This window comes from Carya illinoinensis, chromosome 4, assembly GCF_018687715.1.
Source record: "Carya illinoinensis cultivar Pawnee chromosome 4, C.illinoinensisPawnee_v1, whole genome shotgun sequence".
In the NCBI taxonomy this organism is placed as follows: Eukaryota; Viridiplantae; Streptophyta; class Magnoliopsida; order Fagales; family Juglandaceae; genus Carya; species Carya illinoinensis.
Genome location: NC_056755.1, coordinates 10634022 through 10651769, shown reverse-complemented (window position 1 = coordinate 10651769; position 17748 = coordinate 10634022). Strand labels below are relative to the sequence as shown.

At 35.5% G+C, this 17748-nt stretch overlaps 2 protein-coding genes across 2 annotated transcripts; one reads left to right on the top strand and one right to left on the bottom strand.

Annotated features, from left to right (window-relative positions):
• Window positions 1-3525: 3525 nt before the first annotated feature.
• LOC122307953 lies at window positions 3526-8348 on the bottom strand. The gene is made up of 2 exons (XM_043121087.1): window positions 7947-8348; window positions 3526-3803 (listed from the first exon to the last, which is right to left on the bottom strand). Exons 1-2 carry the CDS (start codon window positions 8223-8225, stop codon window positions 3567-3569), a joined length of 516 nt encoding a protein of 171 aa, XP_042977021.1. The 5' UTR covers window positions 8226-8348; the 3' UTR covers window positions 3526-3566.
• A 4393-nt stretch (window positions 8349-12741) lies between these two features.
• Window positions 12742-13715, top strand: LOC122308318 (protein MIZU-KUSSEI 1). Its single transcript, XM_043121579.1, has one exon. The coding sequence runs from the start codon at window positions 12838-12840 to the stop codon at window positions 13573-13575; it is 738 nt and encodes a 245-aa protein (XP_042977513.1). The 5' UTR covers window positions 12742-12837; the 3' UTR covers window positions 13576-13715.
• Window positions 13716-17748: the final 4033 nt, after the last annotated feature.

Below are 17748 nucleotides of genomic sequence, written 5' to 3'. Positions count from 1 at the left end.
GTAGCTTAATGTTCGCTATAGTTTGTACAAGACCAGACATTGCACAATCAGTGGGAGTGGTTAGTCAATACATGGTGAATCCTGGTAAAGAGCATTGGAGTACTGTAAAGAGGATCCTGAGATATGTCAAGGGTACCTCAAATGTCGCATTATGTTATGAAGGATCAGACTTTACTGTCAGAGGCTATGTTGATTCAGATTATGCAGGTGATCTTGACAAGAGCAAGTCCACCTCAGGTTATGTGTTTACTCTTGCTGGAGGAGCTGTAAGCTGAGTTTCAAAATTGCAGTCTATCGTGGCTACTTCTACAACAGAGGCAGAATATGTCGCAGCTACACAAGCTAGCAAAGAGGCAATATGGTTGCAAATGCTACTGAAAGAGCTCGGACACGTACAAGAGAATGTTGATTTATTTTGTGATAGTCAGAGCGCTTTGCATTTGGCAAAGAATTCAGCATTTCATTCAAGGACAAAGCACATACGAGTTTAGTATCACTTCGTTCGTGAGAAGGTGGAAGAAGGAAGTGTGGATATACAAAAAATCCATACAAAAGACAACCTAGCAGATATATTAACAAAGCCAATTAATAATGACAAGTTTATCTGGTGTCGATCCTCCTTAGGCCTAGCAGATATGTAAGCGACATGGAGATGGAAAGTGTAGAAAAGATAGAAGGATTACAAAAGTGACTTTAAGTGGGAGATATATAGCGGTAAAGCCACTTTATGGACTTTTATGGGTAAAAAATGGTGGCTAGTTGACATCCTACATCAAGCTTGCGTTTACATTTGCTTCCGCCATCTTCCACCGCCAAAGCCACCTTTATGGGTAAAAAATGGTGGCTAGTTGACAACCTACATCAAGTTTGCGTTCACATTTGCTTCCGCCATCTTCCACCTCCTTTAACTCCTATAAATACATGTTTTTGCTTTTAAAAACCTATCCCATTTTGAAAGAAAAATTTAGAGAAAGAGAGAGAGTTTTAGAGAGAAAAATAGTGAGGTTTCTCCTATATATTGTCTTTCCTTTTATAATAAAGAGTGAGTTTTCTCCTTTTATAAGAGAGGGTATTGTCAATTGTGCTCTCCTTATTCAAGAGAGAAATTCTTGTAATCCTTTTGCTATAAGTGAAATTCTTCTACAATTGGAGTTCCTTATTATTTCTTTTATTCTTTCTCATTTCTACTTCAGTTGTAATTGTATACCCCGTACCACAAGCGCCTAACATGAAGGACCATATCTCCAATAAGGACCACCTTCACAGCCACCTAAAGTCGTTGCATTGTCATTTGGAACATTGCCACCTAATCTTCCTTAAGCGTGTAGCCTGCGTAGAGTTCACAGCGGTAAAGTTGAAGTAGCTGGTGGAGAAGTCATTGCAGAGCCATCTAGAACCCTACCGTTTGGTCTTCGTTCTTGTAGCCTACGTAGAGTTCACAACGGTAAAGCCGCAGCTGTTGGTGGAGGCTTCCCTTCTCTTTGCTCAGCCGAGGCTTGATGGTTCCGTCTCTAACCTCATGAGTGACCCTACCACTGCAACCAAAGTAAGCCCAAAATTCACTAGTGGGTCACAGAAAACCATGACCAGGGCATTTGGGACTCAGCTTCTCCTCCTTTTCTAGTTGGTCATCCTCTCAGATCTTGAAGGTGAACATGAATAATATCGAGGGATTTTAGGTGTGCTGTTCTCTAGGAAGAGGAACTGGATTGGGAATGGATACCCTTATGATTTCCAAGATTAGAGTGAAACACCCAAACTACTTGATGCTCATTCGTCGAGGATGCAAAGCTTTTAAGGTATTTTCTCATATTATTCCTTGGGTGTGGTATTGTGGCGATGCCGATGGCTTTAAGGCCAAAGGATTAGGTGTTGGTTTACACCAAGCCTTGCATGGGTTTGCGCTTCAAAATCTAGAGAGATATTGATCAAAATGGTTGCTTTAGAAAATTGTAGAGAGAGAGGATAGCCTTTTTGTACGTTCACTTTGTCACTCTTATAATTAATGTACGTGAAACTCTCATTTATAAAGTTTTCTAATAGGTAGTTAATTAACTTTCTTAAAGTCAAGTGTTAGTGGCAGAGAGTACTTAATTAACAAAGGGAAGTTTTGGATAGTGAGTTGAGATGAGATAGGTTAAGATAAAAATTGAAAATTGAATAAAATATTGTTAGAATATTATTTTTTAATATTATTATTGTTTTAAAATTTAAAAAAATTAAATTGTTTATCGTATATTATGTTGAAATTTGAAAAAATTGTAATGATTAGATGAGATGAAATGTTTTTTTTATCCAAATCTAGCCATAGTGGAGAGTTAATTGACTTCTTATAACTTTCCCGAACAATGATACATCACCGACTATTCTACAATTTATCTAGAACTTTATATTAAAAAATAAGTTCTTTTTGCTTTAATTCAGAATGATTGTTCTAGCAACAATTTTAAGTACAACAAAAAATTAATTATTTAATACTTAGTTGTAAACCAATTATAATATAATTGTCATTATATCATTTTCCAACTTTTCCATCCATGTGGACACAACATGGATTATGGGGTGCCCACTACCAACATCTTCCACCTGTTCACAATGGGCGGTGCCATGCCCATTAACAATCTTATTCTAATATCTCAATCAATTATCCTCATACAGGAAATAGTAATATTAGATATAATCATGAGTTATACAAGCACCGCGTGCTCCTTTTGAAAAGAGTGAGATTCACTATTAAAAAATAAATTTTTTTTATGTGAATCCCATATTTATTCACTATTTTCAAAATAGGTGCATGATGTTTGTACATTTTATAAATGCAAATATCATTTCTCTACAGAAATTAAATAAAGCATGCGACCTGACGAAAAGATAAAGAGTAGGAATACTATATTAAATCACTATCTTACTAACATAATACATTACTCATAAAATCTCGTTTATGCCTTAGAATATTTGGTCTCACTAGGTCAAGGGTCCTTACTCCCTTACGAGTTTATAACTCAAAACAAATTTTGACTTCACATTATATAATATGCTTATAATATATCGAGTCATAATGAAATAATTGTCTGGGCTATGAGTCATAAAAAAAAGAAATAAGAATCCAAATAATCTTTCATAGATATTCATGTCAATTCAATTCAACTTGACTGCTTTTTTAGACATATTCTGCAAGACTCGTGACTCTAAACAATTATGCTAAAGTAACAATATTAAATTTTCATTTCATGACATAGTTAAAGTCGAAGGAAATAGGCACGATATAAACTGTCCCTAACCTTTAAGCTTAAAACCTACACAAACTACGTACACTTAAAAAAAAGACGAGGATGTCAAACTTTTTTTTTTTAACTTTTTGCGCATTGAAATGCTCCTAAATATTCCCTTGAAAGGTGTTTTGAAGGGAAATTTTTCTATAAGATTATTGCAGCCTATACAAGTCTACTCACGGACCTAAACTTTTTTTTTTTTTTTTGTGAAATCTATTTATATATATATATATATATACACACACGATGCAAATAATTAATTTGTGAGATTTTCACTTATAATTTTTCATACATTTAAGTCTCTCTCCTAAAGGAATTCTGATCATAAGTGGAGTCAAAGCCTAAACACTTCAAAAATGCTATTGTAGCCTGCCTGAAATAATCGCAGGGGTGATGATATTTAGGGGTTAATGCAGATGATGATGACTCCCAGCTTTCTGTAACATGATGATCTTCTTCTTCTCTCACCAATCTTCTACTTCTTCTACCCATGCTTGTCCCTATTTCTCTCTTTATCATTCCTCCTCCGACCTGCCAAGATATATATATAATTCCACTCTGTTATGCCTAATTCATCTCTCAAATGTAAGGTTTTAGAAGGAAATTAACAGAAACGCACAGTCCTAATTAAGTTTTCCTATATCCTTTCTATGCATGAATTCTCAATGGTAATTTTTTCTTTTTTAATGAGAAAAAAGGTACGATCGATCCGAGTGTGACCATGGTTGTATTTTACCTACTGGAAATTGAACAAGAAGGGTCTAGACAGCAGAAAACATTTTCAATAGTCATTAATTTTCCATACCCTTATGGCTCTCTGGCCACAACCGTATATAGCAATACCAGTACCAGAAAACAAACTTGTATGTCATATTTTATATAATGAGATAAAATCATTGAATTCGCAAAAATGGTATAAAATGAAAAAATGTCAAAATCGATCGATTGTTTGTCCAAATTATATCAAATCACTACTTGATTGAAAAATTTAAACTAATAAAAAGAGATAAATTTTATCATTTCATTTATATCATAGTAGAAATTATAAATCGCTTATAATGAACAACTTTCAATAGTTTTAGGATACAAGTGCAGTACTTATCCCTTGTTCAGCAAATTGCCTCGTTTGTTTTCATATATTATTTCATCTTATCTTATCTAATTATTATAACTTTTTCAAACTCACATATAAAATATAATAAAATTTTCAAATTTTAAAATAAAAATAATATTAAAAAAGTATATTCTTACAATATTTTATTCAACTCTCATATCATCTCATCTGTGTAAACAAACTAAGCCTTTTGACATGACCTTTTTGCACTAGAGTTACTGATAATCATAACTTCCTAAAATATAAGGGATCTTAAAATTTCTTAACAAGTTGGACAAAAGTGAAGCATTTGAGTTTCAAAGAAGTACATGTAGAAAAGTTTTGAACGTTTCAATTAACAAGTGGGACAAGTAACGTATGCAATTGTCTGTGTAGTAGAAGTTGACAACAGCCTTGAACAAGTCAACCACCCTTCAATGTTAAGGCCTCGTTTGGTTACACAATTCAGATATGATGAGATGAAAATTGAGATATATATATTTTTTAAGTTCAATAAAATATTATTATAATATAATCTTTTAATATTATTTTTGTTTTGAAATTTGAAAAAATTGAATTGTTTATTATATTTTATATGAAAATTTGAGAAAACTGTAATAATTAGATTTGAGAAAACTGTAATAATTAGATGATATGAGATAATTTAGTATTTGATAACCAAACAATGCCTATTTCATTCTTTGAATATTCTATCGAGTCTCATCCCTTGGGATTTGAGGTCAAATGGTTAATTTCTTTCCTCTTTAGTGTAGAAATTAAGGTGCAGTTTGGATAGTGAGTTGAGATAAAAGTTGAAAATTGAATAAAATATTATAATATTTTTTTTAATATTATTATTGTTTTGAGACTTGAAAAAATTGAATTGTTTATTATATTTTGTGTAATTTAGAAAAGTTGTAATGATGAGATAAGATAAGATGAAATACTTCTTATATCCAAACATGCCCTAATGTTGGACCAACCATTACAAGTTGATGGATTAGTGCTCGTTTGAATATTTAAAATATTTGAAAATATCTGTAAAATAATATATTATTTTATTGAATTTTGAGAAATGAGAGCAAAAGAGTTGAATAAAAATATTATAAAACTAAAAAGTTGTTGAATATAATTATTGTTTTGAAATTTGAAAAAGTTGTATTGATTTTTATTTTGGAGTTTGAGAAAATTGTAATGATTAAGTAATGATTAGATGACAAAGTTGAATATTTTAAATTGAAAATGTTTTGTGTTTGAGTAATATTTGAGAAAAAAATATCTAAGAATACTTGAGAATACTTATATTTCCCAATGCACCCTAATTACAAGTTTAAGTTAACACATAATAAATAAAATGTGACGAATTTTCCCAAAAATTTATATGCTAAACCAGAAAATAGACTGAGAAAGATGGAGTGTTTCAATTTTTTGTTAAAACTTATTTTTCCAAAATCACACTTCGCAGTCTCAAACTATTATGGATTTTGTATTTTGCACATTAGACTACACTAAGGTTCGGTTTGGTAAACAAAAATTTTCATCTCAAACTCAAAATTCTCATCTCATCATTACAACTTTTCCAAATTTTCATATAAAATATAATAAATAATTTAACTTTTTCTTAACTTTTTCAAATCCCAAAACAATAATAATATTAAAATATAATATTTTAATATTTCATCTTAAACTTAAAATTTTCATCTCACTTACCAGGTTGACGTGTATGTACATCTTGACTACCAAAATGTTTGAATCTTGATGCATACAAAACGCAAATAGTGTTTTTATTTATTTATTTATTATTTATTTTTAATCTTATAGTACTGATAATACAAAATGCAACTTAGCTTTCTTCTACAATCACTTGTCACGTGTGCACAACCCCCACATATAAGATATTATTTTTAGGAACGGAAGAACTCAAATTTAAAATGCTCCTCTTTATAATCTCTTCATATCCTTTCTTAATAGAGTAATGCTATATATTATATTTTCATCTTATTATATAAGATGCGACACATTTATCACTATTTAATAATAAAAAATATCCAAAAAATATCATCCAACAATAATAAATATGCCACATCTTACATAGTGTGATGAAAGTGAAATAATATTCTGATGTATAAAATTTTTCTTCTTAATATCCTATATTTTTATTGGTATGAAAATTTAAATTAGATGTCCATCTAAGAAGCCAATGACAAAATTGGCTTCATAAAAACGATCGATAAAAAGTTCTAATGCTTGATCGTATTAATTAATAATAGAAAAATTATTTGTACAAGTCTCAAATAGACAAGTGTTATGCAAGCTTTTATAAAAAAATAGGTCACACTTTAAAAAAGTGTAAAAAAATTATTCTTTATTAGTAGGACTTTTTTACAAAGGACTTGTACGAGACTTGTCTATTTAAAACTTGTAAGTCCTAGCATTATATATTATAAGATAGTACTACAGCAGCGTAATTGGTTTTCGACAAGAAAGAGAATATATAAATATATATATTGTCTTTGACCAATTAAAATAAATAAATAAGATTATCTTAGGTCCTGTTTGGATTAAAAGTTTATCTCAACTCATTTCGTTTATCTCATCTAATCATTATAATTTTATCAAATTTTTATACAAAATATAATAAATAATTCAACTTTTTCAAATTGTAAAACAATAATAATATTAAAAAAATAATATTCTAGCAATATTTTTTCCAACTTTTAATTTTCATCTTACCTCACATTCCAAAGCTAACCATAGGCCTTGTTTACTTTCACAAAACTTTTCATCTCATCTCATCTTATCTAATCATTACAAATTTTCTAAATTTCTATATAAAATAAAATAAACAATTCAATTTTTTCAAATCCTAATACAAAAATAACATTAAAATAATATATTCTGAGTTGATTGGATTAATATTGGGGTATGAACTGATTGGATTATTATAAATAATAATATGTACCAATGAATCACACCCTAAACTATTATTTTCTATTAACAATATACCAATAAAATTCAAGACGAATTGGTAATGTCCCCTAACATCTAGATCGATCGGTATCAGAACTAACTAATCAATGACAAAAATGTTCCAAAAAGAATTAATTAGTGGACACTATCATTTACTAATGGTACTTTATACCACTTTCTATCTTTCAATCGAGACCTATAAATGGTAGAAAATTATATATTGGTACCCAAAAATGGCCATAAGGGCGGGGGTAAAAGAAATAAAGAATGGCCATAAGAATGATCAAGCCTGTACGTATGGTGTGATCAGATGGATGTTTTGATATTGCAGGGTAACAAAAACACAACTCGAGTAAGCCAAATCGATCGACCTCAGTTAGTCCCTAACTGCAGGGTCGACTCACACAAATAGATATAAAAATATAAGGTTGAAAGACCACAAAGATCTTCTCTTTTCCAACAACTATATACAAAGATGGGAATAATAACATCAAAGGAAGGTGGGTTTTAGGTGTTTTTTTCAGCGGGGTGACAACATGGAGGAACAAGAACATCATCATCATGTGAAAATAGACACATAAAAGAATGCACGGGAAGATCATGATGCATACCTGAGTAATAGTCTCTAAGCATGAATTTGTAACATTTGTTGTGGTATTGCGGTTAGGGATCGACCTATGTCTCTGGGTTTCGTTGGAAACGAGCTGACTCGTAGATGTAGAAGAAGCAGTACTGGTAGTTTGGTCGGAGTGATCTGCAGGGACCAAAAGGGTGAAGCAGTAAAGGAGAAAGAAGAGGAGGATCAGGATCAAGATCAGCTGACTCCATATGAGCCAAGGAATTGATATGTAGGTTTCTATTGAAAGCTCATCATCCCCAAAATCGTACATGTTTTTTTGTTTTGTTTCGGGATATATGACTAATTTGGAAGATGAAATATACGTTGAGAGGGAGATCGGATTAGATCAGAAAGTAGTAGAGGAGGTTGGGGGGCCTTTTGAGAGATGAAAGTAGTTAAGGTAGGTAGGTTGGAAATTAATTAGAATGGTTGTTTTTGTTATAATTAGGAGAGGACGACCCTCGCTTACGTACAGCTAGCGCATGGTTTTAACGGTACTCCTGCTGATTCAAACGTCCAAAAAGAAAGAACTAACGAAAATCTAAAATGTAGTTAAAAAAAATTTATTTTTTTATATCCTAAAAATTATGAAATTTGAATTTTTTTAAAAAATTAACAAAATGAATATGGTAAATAAAATTATTCGTAAAATTGCAAGTACATTAATTTAGTGCACACTATACTCAAAAAAGAAACGAAGTAGACACAATTATATCCACGTGGCATGTAGTCCTTATCAATTTTTTTCCCCTTCCGCAAATAGGATATCTTATAAATAAACTATTGGATACAAAATACAAGTTCAGTGGGGTGAAAATTTTCTACAGTCTTTTCAAAACTAACACACATTATAATATAAAATAAAAAGAAAAAATTGGGTGATAGGAGCCAAACAATTGTCTCCTACCTAAATCCTACAAAGTGAGACCGCTTGGTGAATGTTTTGAAATAGTCTGATGAATAGACTATAAGACTGCAGCTAAAAGCTGCAGGAAGGGGTGTGTTGCAACATGTTGGTTTGGACTGGCTGGAAGGAACTGCCACTACCACTCTAACGCGATCTTTGGTTAGGGAAAACAGTAATATAGGAAAGCAAGGAATTGAGACGAATCGCCAGTGAGTGACCTCCACTGTTAGTGACGGCGAGTGAAGCACACGCGTCTCAATTGGAGAGGACTGGAAGGTTGGACCATGAAAAAGCAATGCCACTGATTCCAACTGTGCCGTGTGTGGTGGCAGAAAACGTCCCTAGGTGCGGCGGCCTGTGGAACTCGTGCACGGCATAAGCCACGCGTGAGACGAACGCGCTGCTTGAAATGACAAACTCTTGCTGTTGACTTGAAGATCGGTGCCTGAGAAGGCTAATGGTGGGGTGTGTGACGGACGAAAAACACCGGAAGTTAGTAAATCGCCCAGTTTTGAAGCTAATGAAAATAAACTAAAGGAAAACCCAAAAATAAGGGAAGAAAAGTGCCCTAAGTGGCGGTTGAGACTGCCGAAGGAGGGAGGTTGGTGGAGTCGAAGCTCCAGCCCCCTCCCCCCGGCGAACAGAGCAAGGCTCTGGTGATGGGTATCACATGGAGTTTCACGTAAAGAGAGAACGGGTTCGAGTTTTCACTTTGTTTTGTTTTGATCTATGTTTTTATTATTTCTTATTAACTTGGTTGATCTATAGTTAAAAAAATATTAAATATATCTGATTAAGAAAATGAATTATCGATCAACTAATTGGTTACACAAACAATAGAATAACCTTTATTCCCACAAAACCATTTGGCAAATATAGATTCAATAGCAGGTCTTCAATAATCATATCTAATTCACTACAACAAAATTGCTTTTTAGAGATGGAATTTTTTCGTTTCAAAATGTGGTCATTTTGTCTCTAAAAATATTTTGAGATGAAAAATTTCATCTCTAATTTGTCCCAATAGCTCTATCTCAAAAAGTCTTTTGGGACGAAATTTTGTTCAAAACAATATTTTTGAGATGAAATTTTTCAAAACCATTTGAAAGTATTCGAATGGATTTTTTGGACGAACATTTTTTCATCCCTAATGGTAGTTGAACCAAAGTTTTGAATTTTATATTGCACCAACTGGAATGGTAGGTATCTCTTGTATCTGAATAATGACCAGTACAGAAAATGTATATGTTTTGTACTGAATCAAATACCAGCCGTACTGGTGTGTTTCGATTAATACCGGCCGGTTTTTGATGTATCGGCTATATCGGTGTTGGCCGAAATTAGTGAATTTTTTTAATTAATGTAAAAATTCTAATTTTTCCATAATTTTCACTCTTAGTCTCACATTTGAATATTATTTTCTTAACTTATAAGTATTATTGAGTTTTATAAATATATATTTTAACTTTTTAAGACTTGCATTGATATTATTTTAAAATATAAATATATATATAATTAATATATATAGACTATCCTGAAATAGTATTGGTATTGAAATATTTCGTTCCAGTGCCTTAACTGAAATGACCACTGAAACAATATTCAAAATATTGGTTCGAATGTCAATAGGTTCGTTTGAATGGATTTTTTAGGTATGAAATTTTTTTCATCCCCAATAGTTGTTCGAATGCCAATAGGTTTGTTCGAACAGAGGTTTTGAGACAAATTTGTTTCATCCCTAATAGTCGTTTGAACGCCAACAATTACATTCGAACAGGTATTTTGGGACAAATTTTTTTCATCCCTAATTCAGGTTTGAGCAATATCATTTGATTAAATGTTTTTCATTCAAATGGGTTTTTTAGACACTATTGACACAACTTAAATTTTACGTATAAATGTAATTTCTTCTATTCCATCATTGACAATAAAACATATTTCTATAAAAATAGAAAGCTTAATTATCGTCCCAATATTATTAAGTTAATAAAAAAAATCAATAAAATTGTATGATAAATAAAAACAAAAGCTATATTAATTCCTATTGATGATATATACTTGTGTTTGGAACAATGTATTTTCAAGTTCTTATCCAAATATGAGAATATCATGTGAAAGAAAAACAGACACATAGAATACTGGATTATATAAATAACATTTAATGTTATCCGCATAAATATTTTAGACAACATTAAATGAGCAATAAATATTATAGATTACACTTAATATGTTTGTGATCCCCTTCTCACTTGAGGCTCTCAAGCTTGAATAAGAACATATAAAAAAAGCCTTTTCCCTTGTATTTCATTTGGATTCACTACAAAAACACAAGATCAACAATAATAGTGACACTCCTTATATGTCATATAATACACTCACTCGTGTTGTGCATGTCCTTTATATGTGATAAATTCCTTTTTCTTTCTCACTCCAAAAAATGGGAACCGATCAAAAACTAGATTTTTTTAATAGTCTCTAGATGATGATCTAGACTTTATGGGTCGATCGAAATGATCTTGTTTTTGTTCTATCTTTAAATTTCTATAGCCAAGCTGATCCTGAGCGAATTTTGGATAATCTTATTAATTTATTTAGCATCCAAAATAAGGCCAAGAACAAAATAATTAATCAGCGCCATTAAAATTAGTGTCACACGCTTCTAAGATGGAGCTACAGTCAATATTCGTTGTGCTAGTGTCATGTATTAATTTTGAAAAAGAGTAGACTCTACTATTAAAAGATTAATTTGTCCTATATTTACTCACTTTTTTTAAAAGAAACATGCTACGCTTGCACATTCTATAACTACAAATATCATTTTTATGAAATTTAAATTCAAAGAGATGTATATCCAACATGAATCATGTAATTTTTTTTTAAATTTTAGTTTTGATTTGAAGGAAAATGAGACTTCTTTTGGTTACAAAATCTAACATATTCTCAAGCATTTTATTATTATTTTTTTAAAACGACGATGGTACCCAATTTTATTTTATACCTTCACTTATTGTAATATATAGGCCGCAAGCTAGTTATAAGAAAATACGATAGAAGAGAAGGGGCTAAAGCATTTCTGTAGAAAATAAAAGAAACTTTTGTCTAAAAGAGGGTTATAAACCACATCTAAAGACCATAATATAAATATATATATATATATATATATATATAGGCCGTTAGCTGGAAGCTTCCAATTCTCAAATGTTGATATTAAATATGGTTCTAGTTGAAATTCATATATAGCTAAAATAGATGCTTAATTCGATAGTTTGAAATACTTTTGTACAGTCATTCACCATATATATAGCTACAAATTAAGTTGATGCATGTATAAGTACTTGACCGTGACATGTAAAGGGTTTTACATGCTAATTAAACATGCCCATGAGCATTAATAAACAATTAATATTAAATAATAATGTAGAATTTATTTCATATATCTAAATTTTTAGAGAAATATTTTGTATAAATTTCAAATAGACAAGTCTCATGCAAGTCCTTATAAAAAATTAAATGATTGATCTCATATATACGGCTACCTTAAAAAAGTATTTTTTATTAGTGAGACTCACTGTTTTACAAATGACTTGTATGAGATTTATTTATTTGAGATTTCTACCTAGTATTAATCATCTTTTTATTAGCTTTCAAACTCGAATAAAAATATGAAAGAAATATTTAATAGTAAAATGTGAAAGTTAGATCTTGCATTTGATAGAAATCGAGCCGTTGTAGAGTAGTAATTTAAATGTCGATTGATCTCATATATACGTTTGGATAATTATTTTTGATCCTTGTTATTTATAGCATTATTGATCTCGCATGAACCAAAATTTAAGGGAACGCAGACCTATTTGAAACCACAAACTAGTACCAAACTTAACGAAGCAACCAAACGAGCTCATCTGATCTCTTTCTCTATCTCCATCCCTCACTTTTGACACCCTTCTTTCCCTGGTTAGTTTATCGAGCTCCATTAATGGCGGATACACGAATACTTCCAAATACACCCATCGAAGATTCTTATGAAACATCTCCACGAACGCCTCCGCAGTCAACAATGCCGCGCAACTCATCCCTCGTCCAACCATCCCAAAAAAAGAAGCGCAAAACCAAAGCTTACAGAGTCTTTCGCTCCGTCATCCGATCCTTCCCTATAATCGCACCGTCATGCAAGATGGGCTCGATCCCGATTGGTTTACCGGAAGGATATCGCGGCACGAGTGGCACCCGAGTCACCGGCACCTTGTTTGGGTACCGGAAAGGACGGGTGAGCTTGTCCATGCAAGAAAGCCCGAGGTGTTTACCCTCGTTGGTGGTAGAGCTGGCCATGCAAACAATCGTATTGCAGAAGGAGATGAGCGCGGGAATGGTCCGGATTGCTCTGGAATGCGAGAAGAGACTGGAGAAGGATAAGACGTGGATCTTGGACGAGGCATTGTGGACCATGTATTGCAATGGGAAGAAGTGTGGGTATGGCGTGAAAAGAGAGGCTTCGGAGGAGGATTTGAACGTGATGGAGCTCTTAAAGGCCGTGTCAATGGGTGCCGGCGTTCTCCCGGGGAATTCGGAAGTCGAAGGTATAGACGGGGAGTTGGCATACATGCGTGCATATTTCGAACGAGTCGTGGGTTCCAAGGATTCCGAGACACTGTACATGTTGAACCCAGACGGTAGCAACGGTCCTGAGCTTAGTATTTTCTTCGTCAGGGTTTGATCGATCATCATCATCATCATCACAGTTAGTTGTTTAATTAAACATTGATTGATCAAACGGAAAAGAAGAGCGATTGATACTTGTTGATGATTAATTCGTCCAACATATATATATAAATACAGTTTCCTTTTGTCAAACAATTGATTAGTTGATTACTCTTATAATTAGTTCATTCATGTTCAATAAAATTGTAGGTTAATTTAACAACTCTTGAAAGAAAAAGACCCTCATCATCCGTAAATGCCTAGTGTTATTATTAATTAGCTGCATTAATGCTTTAATGCATATAGTAGACGTGCATCCTTTTAGATTTTAATGATGAGAAGTGTACACAAATCACCCTCTTAAATTTCAGAGAAGAGATCAGCTAGGTATTGGGTACTACGCATGAGATATATATATACACATACACACATACCGAAGGCATTGTGTTACAACTTCTGGAAAAGTCACCTTAGGACAAGTCTTGACACTGCCCTTAGGAGGCAAAGACAACACTGTAGCTAGCCCACAAGCATGCCTTGGCTCATGGGATGACACGCAGCATACATGCGCGCCTTGGCCCACACGGTAGCACACACAGGGCACCCAGCATGCGGGCTGGAGGGGCTAATGAGAGCTTACTTACGCGCACAACCTGGCGCCGCACGCCTATGTAAGTCTCAGTGCGCAGGCCCATGCGCACCATGGTGGGCCGCATGGCCCTTGCACGCACCCATGCACCGCAAGGCCTTGCGCGGCACTTCCAGCCCACCCGACCACACTTCAGCAAGGCTAGTGGCATGCCCATCAAGCATGCCATCCAGCGCACGGCTCCAGCCCGTGCCTTGCAGAGCAGGCTAGTGGTATGCCCACCAGGCATGCCATCCAGCGCACGGCTCTAGCCCGTGCCTTGCAGAGCAGGTCAGTGGCATGCCATCCAGCGCATGGCTCCGGCCCTTGCCTTGCAGACTCAGCGCCTAGGCTACCAACCTAGGCCATGCCGCACGCACACATGGCTCACCACCAGCAGGCCTTGCATGGCACCATACCATGCTCATCAGCAAGCCATGTTGTGCCACCTAGCCATGGACTAGACCGAAGACCACCATGCACCATCCTAACCCACCATGGGCTCATGTATGCCTGGGCCAACTTGGCCTGCCACTATGTTATTTCTTTTTATTTATGTTATTTTTATTTTATTTATTTCCAATGGGCCTTTTGGGGGTTTCCAAGTTGTAACTCCTATATATAGGACTTTTAGTTCCTTCATTTCATATTTTTGGACAATTGGCTTAATAAAGCTTGTTTTGGAGATCATCTATTTCGGTGCTTAGCACTTGGGCTCTTTGGGGTGCAATTCGTGAATCGCTAAGGAGAGAATCACACTTTGCAATTCGTGAATAAGTGTGATTTAATCTATCAATCATATTGCTCTTGTCATTCAATCTCTTTTCTTCCATTTACTTTCTATTATTATTGTTATTTTGTGTGCATTGTTTTTTAGCATTCTTCGTTGTTCTTGGGAGTTCTTCATTTTGTTCTTGAGTGTTCTTCGTTGTTCTTGAGAGTTCTTCTTTGTTCTTGAGTGTTCTTCGTTGTTCTTGAGAGTTCATCTTTGTTCTTGAGTGTTCATCATTTTATTCTTGGTGTTGATTCTTCATTTGCATCATTTGATCCATCAAAGTACTTAGTGCCACCCACTATAGTGTTTGCCCATTTCCATCACTCCATATACTCATTTTTGCCCAAACACCTAACCACACCATACCCAAGCGGTCATCTTGACCACCATTGTTCGAGAACCAAGTAAGAGAGGAACAAGGATCCAGTCATCACAAAACCACCACTGGCGTGGAGGACTTATTGTCTAGGGACTTGACCGGGGTCCCTAACAATTTGGTGCTTTCATTGAGAGGATTCTTGCTTGGTGTTTTTGAGAAGTTCTCACTTTTCCAAGAGGTAAACTATGCGTAAACTCAATCCCTTGTGAATTTGATTGGGAGGTCCACGGAGGACTTCGACATTGTTTACTTTTATTGCTTGTGAATTGAAAATTGAAGTTTGGGGGTTGAGGTAGAGGACAGAGTAGTGTTCTTGAAGGGATCGACCACCCTTAAAGTTGGGGGATCCGAGGTTGGACTGTGTGCAAGAGGGGTCGACCACCCTTGAAGGTGGGGGACCCAAGATTGGACTTTTGAGCTGTGATCAAGCTCCACCAACCTAGTTGCTGTCCAAGTCGTGTGCACGACTCCGTGCAAGCACAGTTGCAAGCTCAGTTTGTAAGCTAAATTTGCAAGACTCAGTTGCAAGATCTAGTTACAAGCAGTTGCAAGTTGAAGAGTCATGGATCAAGGCGGTTCCAACCGGGAACACATTGAGGCCGTGGAGGAGAATGCCATTAAGCTTACCAACATCCTTGGTGAGGTGAACACTACACTAGCCGAACTAAGGATGGCGTTGAATGTTACCACCCGCGAGACCGAAGAGAATAGGAGGGCAATGGATGCCATGAGGCGTGAAAACAGTGCAAGCCTTGAAAGGTTTGAGAGGAGTTTGACCACTAATTCCATGTGTATGAGGTGCCTAGAGATGAGAGGGTGTCAATGACATGTTTTTATTTGGAAGGGAAGGCAAGTAAGTGGTGGAGGTGGATCCGGGACCAATATGAGAAGGAGAGGAGAAGATTGGGTTGGACGGCTTTTGAGAAAGAGTTCCTCATGCAATTTGGGCCATCCCCTACCATTAACCACCATGGCCAACTTGCCAAGTTGAGACAAGAAGGTAAAGTGCATAGTTACATTGAAGAGTTTAGGCAACTACAAACTCTTGTGAGAGGGTGGTCCGAGGAGGCCCTTGTGGGCACATTTGTGGATGGGTTGAAATCTTGGATAGCCAAGAAAGTTAAGTTGAAGCAACCCTCTAAGATTCAAGAAGCTATGAGGATGGCGGAGATCCTAGAAGAGAGTACTAATATGGAGAAGCGTCAATCTATGGAAATAGGGAGTAAGGTTTCCACACCCTTGCAAACCAATGTTCCTTGGAAAGGCAAGGAGGAAATGGAGAGTGCTTCTAAATCTAAGCCACTTGAAGTGAAGAAGCTTTCAAGAGAAGAGGTCCAAGATAGAATAAAAAAGGGTCTTTGTTTTAAGTGTGGAGAAAAATGGGGCATAGGGTACAAATGTAGATCGGGATAAGTGTACATGTTGGTTGATGAGAGAAGTGAGGAAGATGATGATGGTTATTTTGTGGAATCCTTTAGCCAAGAGGAGACCCAAATGAACAAAAATTATGAGGAGGCCAAGTTGTCCCTTAATACCTTGATGGGGACCCAAAAACCTACCTCCATGAGGGTAATGGCATGGATAGGAACAATTGAAGTCCCTTTGTTGGTAGATAGTGGCTCCACACACAACTTCATCAACTCCACCCTTGTTGCCAAGGTTGGGTTGAATTCGATTGCTATAGAGCCATTTGAGGTAAAGATGGCTAGTGGGGACAAGATGAAATGTGAAGGGTTAGTGAAAGAAGTAAAAATGAATGTGCAATGAGTGAGAGTAGTGGTGGATTTACACATACTTCTTTTGGTGGAGCTTGATGTTGTATTGGGCAATTCATGGCTCAAGGGCCTTGGAAGGGTAGTGCTTGACTACAACAAAAGGACCATGGAATTTAAAGTAGGGTCCAAGAAAAATGTATGGGTAACTTTAGCATCCAAGGAGGTCAAGTCGAGAGAGGTCTCAATGTTAGAAAAGATGGACAAAGGAAGGGCACATTGTTTTGCCATGGAGATGGCTAAGAGAATGAGGAGAGGGCATGGGCATTTTCAAATTTAATCCTTGAGGGCAAGGATGTTCTTGAAGAGAGGGAGAATGTTACAACCCCTGGAAAAGTCACCTTGGGACAAGCCTTGACACTGCCCTTGGGAGGCAAGGACAGCACCGTGGCTAGCCCACAAGCATGCCTTGGCTCATGGGGTGACACGCACGAGGTGCCTAGCATGCATGCGCGCCTTGGCCCGCCGCAGTGGTACACACGGGGCGCCCAGCATGCGGGTTGGAAGGGCTAGTGAGAGCTTGCTTACGCGCACAACCTGGCGCTGCACGCCCATGCGAGTCTCAATGCGCAGGCTCATGCGCACCATGGTGGGCCGCGTGGCCCTTGCACACACCCATGCATCGCAAGGCCTTG